Genomic DNA, 8,387 nt, shown 5'->3' with positions numbered 1-8,387 from the left:
TAAGATTGTATTAAAGAGAGGAGAACCCCTAGACCGAGAAGATCTGAAAATACAAGCCAAAAGGTCAAAAAAGAACAAGGGAAAATTACAAATAATAGCGGAAGGAAATCAAATCTGTCATCTATCTAATGACACTATGACCCAAGGGACGGACGTGCTGAAATCAGACGTATTAACCATCTACCCGGACACAGATCTCGTCTAAAGGGGGCAGCCCAGGCAAGAGATCCCCGCTATTGCAGGATCTGATGAGGGCTAGATGTACGCAGCCCTTACCCCTGCTTTGCAGAGAGGCTGTTTCAGTCACAGATCTCATCTATCTATCTGCGGATACGGACTCCTACCATCCATCCATCTAATGGTCTTAAGAGAATCTCATTAGACAATCAATCAATCCACAGGTTATCGTCGACGACCCTCGTGTCCTGGAGAACTGGTCTACCATCTGTGCTTCATTTGAATCCTTGAAACCAATGGGACCTGAGAATGCCCATTTAGTCTCTCCCTGTTCATCTCTAAGCAATAGTCCCACCCTAGCAGGGCCAAGATTACCCATGCTAGACCCATCAAAAATTAAGCTTGAGCCAACAGGGTCCGACAGCCTCCAACTACAAATAATTGGATCCTCTTTCAGAAGCATAGCAAATCTCCTTCCACTTTACAAACTCTATTGAGATCAGCAGAACTAGAATAGAATTTGGAAGGGGAGAGAGCCCCTCACCCTCTTGTTTTCAGTTAATGGTTTCCAACAGAAACAGGAGCCCCTAATCAGAATAACGAGATGGACAAAATCTGTTTTTAGAAAGACCACTGTATTTTTCGTAATTTAGGGAATATAGGGACTGGGTGTTATCAGGGTGTTATATATCAGCAACCTTTCTTGTCTGATAAATAAGGACAGGTACAGGGTGTTATCAGCAATCTTCTTCTTGCATGAAAAAGAACTAGATTGGAAGGTTTCAGCTTCATTTACAGAACAATGATAATCCCGTGCTTTATCAAGGCCCTGTTCGTTTGAGATTGTGGTAGCCCATGAACAGGGCCCAAGTTAACGTCCCCACATAATTGTCCATATTTGGCTAGCAACACCAAATGATCCAACCCCCTCCCCCAACCCACGCAAAGCAGGCCAGGTAACTAGTTCGTCTAATTGTTTGTTCTTACAAACATCTGCATAAGCAGTAGAAAACTGTATGTTTGTGCATCATGATCCTCTTCACCATCAAGTCAGAGGAGAAAATAGGAGAGGATGAAGGATAAATTAAACACATCAAGCAATTGGGTTTAAGATTTAAAAAATGAGGGTAAATTTGTGATCTAAAAATTAACAAGGGATGGTGGATGGTTTTAGGGATGCTTTGGCAATTAAAATCTGAAATCCTAACATTTTGGATAATAGTAGATTTTTAAGGACTAATTATGAGATATTTTCCAAGTTAGGGACTCATTAGCAAAAATCAAATGTATGCATATACACACATACATATATGGGAATTGCTAGCGTCCATCGTAAAAGGCATTTCGCGGCATTTCGCAGCTGGTCAGGGCATGTTAGACCAGCCACCCCGTGAATGGAGACAACAGTCTAGGTTCGGTGATGGTGGCCAGAAACTTGCCTAGAATCCTACCATGACGAACCAAAGCATTGGACAAACAAAGCAAGATGATTAGAGGGGGAAAATTCAGGTGAATAATTAGGCGGACGGCTACATCGGCCATCGTGCAACAGAACAGCCGCGAAAAGCCTTTTGTGATGGACCCTAGCAAATCCCTACATATATATAGGGATTTGCTAGACAATCAAAATAATAGAAAAAACCATACAGGTCGTTGGCCAAGAATGAGTAGAAGGAATTGGTTGTATCATGGGATCTCTTAGTAGATTTTTAAGGACTAATTATGAAATATTTTCGAAATACATAAATATATAGGGAATTGCTAGGCAATCAAACTGATAGAAAAAACTCATACAGGTCGTTGGACAAGAATGAGTAGAATGAATTGGTCGTATCATGGGATCGCTTAGTAGATTTTTAAGGACTAATTATGAAATATTTTCCAAGTTAGGGACTCATTGGCAAAAATCCAATGTATACATATACATATCCATACATACACAAAAAAAGGGCGGCATAGTTCACGAGGCTCCCGTTATTGCGGGGTCTAGAGAGGGCTAGATGTACGCAGCCTTACCCTTGCTTTGCAGAGAGGCTGTTTCCATGACTCGAACCCGTGACCACCAGGTCACAACGGAGCAACCTTCCTCTCTCTCTCTCTCTCTCTCTCTCTCTCTCTCTCTCTCTCTCTATATATATATATATATATATATATATATATATATATATAGGGATTTGCTAGGCAATCAAACCGAAAGAAAATCTCATACAGGTCGTTGGCCAAGATTGAATAGAAGGAATTGGTCATATCATGGGATCGCTTTCTCCCTTCACTAGGTGGATTGATACGGTATCCTAAGAGTCAATCTGGGCCCATATATGACACGTGCATGTGACCAACAAGCAAACAAAAGACCGTCCTGTTGCCATTTGACCTCCTCGATCAGATGATGATAACCCCTAGATGTAATGTCGGTGTACAAGATGATGTAATGTCGGTGTACAAGATGGGGTTTTATTTTATTCAGACCATGGGTTTGATGGAGGAGAGACCCAACCATGCACAACTGCATGGTTACAAAGGGACAAATGGATGGCTTAGGTTTCTGTATTTGGAAGACCAAAAGTAATAAAATGAGGAGGACTACGAAAGAAACCAAAGAATAAAAGCGTAGAATGATGGAATGCGGTTTGTGCCTTTGGATAACATGGAAACCCTACTACAGTAGGGCAATAATGCATTTGCAGTTTTTTGTTTTCTAGGATCCTAAACTATGTGTCTTAATATTGACAGTTACAGACAATTAAAAAAAATATTGAAAGTTACAACTTACAAGTCACATGTTGTTTGTTAAGAATCTGGGAGTTCAAAATGGAGCTTTTGAGACCGGCACCAATAAGGTCACTAAAACTCAAATATAAATAAGGAACCTCATTTCATACCTCTGAAATGCATCTACAAATTTAAAAAGATGCTTACAAATCAAAGGATACTCCAATATATCAGGCCAAACCTGATTAACTCAAGCAAATACTCCATCACATTTGAGAATTTTAGAAATAAAACAAAATTCAGTCATAACAATAGTCAAGCTAAAAGACGGACATAAATCTTTATCTAACCTCCAAAACCTATAACCATGTCTCTAGAGAAAAGCAAAACATAAACGCATGACTGCTTTTAACATTACCATAAAGATTGATGGCTTAGTCCTCGTCCTCCTCGTCGCCATCGCCACCAGAAGCCTTCTTCGCTGCTGCCTTCTGGTTCTTTCGCTTCACCCTTCCAGGGCGTCCTCCTCCAAGCGGACTTGTCAGCGAGAAGTCGATATGCTTTTGGCTATCAACTCGAACCATGAAGGATGGTATATTTACCACCTGACGCCCCACCCTGAGTAAATTCAATGATATTTAGATATTCAATATTTTGCACGAACCAGCACTGCTCTTTACGAGAGTAGAGTAACGAAAATTGGCAAAATGTCCACTACGGCTTACTTTCTTCTAAATATTACTAAAAATTCCATTGCAAGTTAAAATATTACAATAGCAAAGAAGTAAACTCCCAGATGGTAGTGACCAACTACAATAGTTAAGGCCCAATCCAACTATCAGATGTGTTTTTTTTTTGAATGGTACTATCAGATGTTAGAAACCTCAAACCAAACTAAACTATTCATACGAATAGTTAGCGGCACATACATTGCCCCTCCATTTCAAAATGGTCTTGTCAAACTATATCTTATTGAAGACACCTCATTTTGTTCCCACCTGACCCTGACACCAGTCATCGATTGAAGTAGGGTTCCGACGTTGATGAAAGTACAATTTGAAGTATCAATTCAATGGGGTAAGGTAGGAAGGGTTAACATGTTTTCTGAGATCATCTTATCATCCTACTTTTTCAAACTAATGGTTGTAAAAAGTTTGATATCCCAATAAACAGAAAAACCCACATATTAGGCCCAAACTCAGTGTCAATTGCCACAGTTAAACAGGAGCTACCACGTGGGAATGATTGTGCTCTTGCATTTTTGTTGGTTGGTTTTAGCAGGTCTTTGGGTAATATGTCATTAGAGCAAAAACAAAGTATTGATATCAAAGGAATTCAGGCATGTCGGGGGTTTGAAGGTCATCATTTCATGAACCATTCTTTTTTAATGATTTCATGAGCCATTCTTTTGTCTTGTTTATCTCGGTTTTGAAGTGATTATCTGTTAGTTGTACAACAAGCTGAAAAGTGGTTGATTGGCTGACTACAGGATGTTTTTGTCAATGGAAAACTGGTTATTGTGTGGCACGCACGCTTTTGTAGTGGTGACTGAATTTCTTTCAGCTTTAAGTGAAGAAATGAAAGGTGAACCTTTCTTTGCCCGTCACTCCCCATTTTCCGTACTTCCAATGCCTAAGATGTGATGATTACTATGTAATCTAGTAATATCTACTTTTAACATAAATTTGTTTCGTATTTCTTACAAGCAAACCTCCAAGGTAGGTAACATCCGTTCAAGTTCGTTAAATCATTGAAAACTTTTAAAAAGAAAAATGACTTAAGACCCATAAGGACTACAGTCTTCTTTGACTCCCAAGGCTATCACCATACCCTATTTCAAATATACTTCCATGTTGTCAGTAAAAGGGCATCCAATGTGAAGACAAAATTTACAAGACTTTATCCAATACATACAGCATAACATCAAGATTCCCAAGACATTATCTAATAAAATACAGCATAACATAAGAATATCTTTACCATTCAAAAAAAAAAAAAAAAAAAAACATTTTTACCATTCAAAAAAAAAAAAGAACATTTTTACAATTCAAAAAAAAAAAAGCATAAGAACATTTTACCAGTGACATTCACCTGATATGCCTCTGCCTGATAAGTACACGTGCATGGTGGATGGACTTTGCCATACCCGACTTGAACACGAGTGTTTGGAGACGGCGCTCGAGGAAGTTCTCCACAGTCAAGGCCAGAACATAATCAAGCTTGTTCTGGCTCTCATCAAGGAGCCCGTACCGATTCATCCGACGGAGGAGTGCCTCACCTTCAAAGATACGGCGTTGGTTCTTCTCGTCGAGCGTAAGAAGCATCCTAGCAGCATTACGGATGCGACTTAAAACATATTGAACCCTCCAAAGCTCTCTCTTACACCGAAGCCCATACTCACCAACAAGTTTGAGCTCGGCATCCAAACGTTCCTTCTCGTAAGGACGACGAGGCTTCTTGAACGTCTTTCCATCTGAAAACATTCAAGCCCGTGTTTAATTGCATATTGACGATGGAATAACATTCTTGTGAACAAAGAACCTTCATAGAATCACTATAAAAGGCCATCAAAGTAAGAAGTCCCCAAAACACCCGAACTCAATTTCGGTAAAGAAACACTAAGACCCTGTTCGTTTGAGATTATGACAACCAATTGTGATTCCAAAAGCAATTATTGGACTCAAAATTAAACGTATTTTAGGGTCCAATAATTGGTTTTGGACTCACCATCGGTTGCCATAATCTCAATCGAACAAGGCCTAAAAATGCATTACACCTAGATTATCAGCCACAAACCCTAGAAATTGATGATTTGCAGAACAAATTTTTTTATCTCTGCTCGTTTATTTTGCTCTCGCTCAAAATAGCATTAAGATATCTAACATATCCACATGACATGCTAATTTAAGCATTCAGGTGAATAGTAAAATGGGATTTGCTAGGGACCATTGCAGAAGGCATTTCACGCCTGGGCTGTTGCATGTGAGAGCAGCCACAAAGGTTCAGATAGGCTGCTCTCTCATGCAACAGCCCAGGTGCGAAATTTCTGTGATGGTCCCTAGCAAATCCCTAATAAAGTACACTCTTGTTTAATTTTTGTGCCTTCCAACATCAACTATATAGCAGGCATGTTAATGACACACACACACACACACAAACACATATGTATGTATATTAACATAGCTAAATGATAAATGACGATTTGATTCAAGATCAGGAAAAGAAAAACACAAGCTAAAACTGAAAAAAGACAGCAATTCACCAAGTCACATAGATGCTAACTTTCTAAATTTTCTATTTTTTTACTGCTGAAGAAATATGAAATCATTTATAGTTTTTTTTTTAACTATAATAAACTAAGTGGATACGAAAACCCATTTTAGCAGAAAGGGGTGATAAAACCTAAAAGAGCAAAAAAAAAAAAAAAAACCCTAATCCTTGTTGAAACAAACATTCAACGTGCTAAAATATCATACAGATAAGATAAAATCACGATCGAAAAGAGCGGGGAAAATAGAAACGTAAAAAAGATCTCATGAACTAACACCTTAAAATCGAAATACTCGAATCTTCCTAAATAATATTCGAATGAAAGAACAATGAAATGATAACGACATTCATCTAGAACATAGAGAGAGAGAGAGAGAGAGAGAGAGAGATATTACAGTTCCTGTAGAAGTTAACGTGGACCATGGTTTCTGCCTCTAGAACGCCCTCGCACCTTGTTCGCTCTCTCCTCTATGAGCCGAAACAGAGAGCTAGGGGAAGAAGGTATTACTTATCGATCTTGGCTTTTTATAGGGGAACAAAACCCTAGCCCTAACTGGACCTGGGCTTTTCTAGGATCATAAAACCGAACCCTAATTGGGCCTGGGCTTTCCCAAAATCCAATTAGAAGGGAATACAAGTATTAAAAATGAGAAAAGGGTTGCCGAGCACAGAAACAGGAGGGTGGGGCCATTGGGGGTTGATCCATTGGATCACCAATGGGTGTCCATTTGTGGGGCTAAATCTGTCCATTTTTTGCCCAATAAATAGACATCCTAAGGTGATTTTTTGTGGACACCCTACCCATGAAAAGGCCCATCAAATGAATGCTTTGAATCCCACCCAAAATGCGGCCCCACCCTGTTTCTGTGCTAAGCTTAGCTGCGCTCGAGCACAGCAAATGCTTGCCCGTTAAAAATATGAGATTGCATATATTGGACTGACCCACTTGACATCAATATGATCCAGACCGATTATCCAAAGTGGGCCCTTATTGTAGATGATTACTTTTTCCCCATCGATTAAAAAAAGTAAAGGTGGGGCCGTTGGTTTCAATATCACCCTTCAATGCGTGGAGATATTCTCAAATGGTCGAGCCTTTTTACCCAAACCTTTAGGCCGTAGGTTCAATCCAAACTCACCCACCAAAAACAAAACAATTTGGAAGGGTAAGTTGATTCAATGGAGAAGAGTTTTCAAATCATGTCTATCCACGGTGGGTACATCATATGGATGGTTTGGCTAATTGAACAAGCGGTCCCGTTTGTACCGTTGTGCAGCTTTGTTTTTATTTGAAAACTAGAATGACTAGATGGAAAGTTTGGTTTCCACTCGTACACATGTACGGGAAACCGGCACTGAAAATGTCTTTTACAAGAAGTCACAAAAAAATAAAACGCCAATTAAGTATTATATTCAGCGGTTGTTTCAGAATTAGTCCTAAGTTTTCGATTTTTATGTATAGCTTTTGTTTGTAGCGGATGGGTATGACCATTTTATAGTCTTCTTCAACAGAATATGGCTTTCTAGATGTATATGTTGATATCTAGAGAGATAGATCTTATATGATGAAGTAATCTGCTACTGGCAAATTTTCCAAACCCAGACTAACTGTGACTACAAAAAAATGCCTGCTGAAAACCAACGAAAGAAGGCTCATAGATATTTACCCTTTTATCGATGGCTCATAGATAGAGAGATAGATCTTCTATGGTTAAGAATTTCATGTTTGGGCCAAAAAAAAAAGAAGCAAGAGGTGGATTACCACAAAGAGAAAGTGTGCATAAAGAAAAAGGGTTTTTTTCTTCTTCTTTTTTTTTTTTTTTTGGTTTGTAATTGGCTCTTTTGTTAAACTAACCATAACAATCATGTTCTAACTTTATGGAGAGAATAATTATGATCAATTCTAAGGTCCTACATGGTAACATGTATGTGCAATTGAGACCGTTGATGTTGTAGAAGATCACGAGGCGACAACGTGGTCTTGGTCCCATATCAATCAAATGCAATTTTGAGTCCAATAACCAGTAACTGACCCGAAATCCAAAGGTCCTGTTGTTTTTGGATTTTTGACAACATGTCAGTCCAAAACTGATCATCAATCTCAAAATTAAACGTTAATTTGAGTCCAATTATCAGTTTCAGAGTCACAATTTGTTCTCAAAATCTAAAACAAGCATGGCCAAAATAGGGCTTTTTGTGCATTGATCTAAAATCGGTTATATTTGAAA

The 8,387-nt window shown here is 38.8% G+C and overlaps 1 protein-coding gene across 1 annotated transcript; it reads right to left on the bottom strand.

Moving 5' to 3' along the window:
* Positions 1-3,035: 3,035 nt before the first annotated feature.
* LOC143848657 (small ribosomal subunit protein uS4y) lies at positions 3,036-6,712 on the bottom strand. Its single transcript, XM_077357650.1, has 3 exons — positions 6,555-6,712; positions 4,981-5,362; positions 3,036-3,507 (listed from the first exon to the last, which is right to left on the bottom strand). Exons 1-3 carry the CDS (start codon positions 6,580-6,582, stop codon positions 3,324-3,326), a joined length of 594 nt encoding a protein of 197 aa, XP_077213765.1. The 5' UTR covers positions 6,583-6,712; the 3' UTR covers positions 3,036-3,323.
* Positions 6,713-8,387: the final 1,675 nt, after the last annotated feature.

Source organism: Tasmannia lanceolata, unplaced genomic scaffold (assembly GCF_043159265.1).
Source record: "Tasmannia lanceolata isolate RefF3 unplaced genomic scaffold, GAP_Taslan_0.1 ptg000016l, whole genome shotgun sequence".
Lineage (NCBI taxonomy): Eukaryota > Viridiplantae > Streptophyta > Magnoliopsida > Canellales > Winteraceae > Tasmannia > Tasmannia lanceolata.
Note: the sequence above shows the minus strand (reverse complement) of the source record. Positions and strands in the feature narration are given on the sequence as shown.

Coding starts and splice junctions, on each gene's coding strand:
- LOC143848657 (XM_077357650.1), bottom strand. CDS start 6,582: ATGGTCCACGTTAACTTCTACAGGAACT. Junction 5,363..6,554: donor CGTTAACTTCTACAGGAACT/GTAATATCTCTC, acceptor GAATGTTTTCAG/ATGGAAAGACGTTCAAGAAG. Junction 3,508..4,980: donor ATCAGGCAGAGGCATATCAG/GTGAATGTCACT, acceptor GAATTTACTCAG/GGTGGGGCGTCAGGTGGTAA.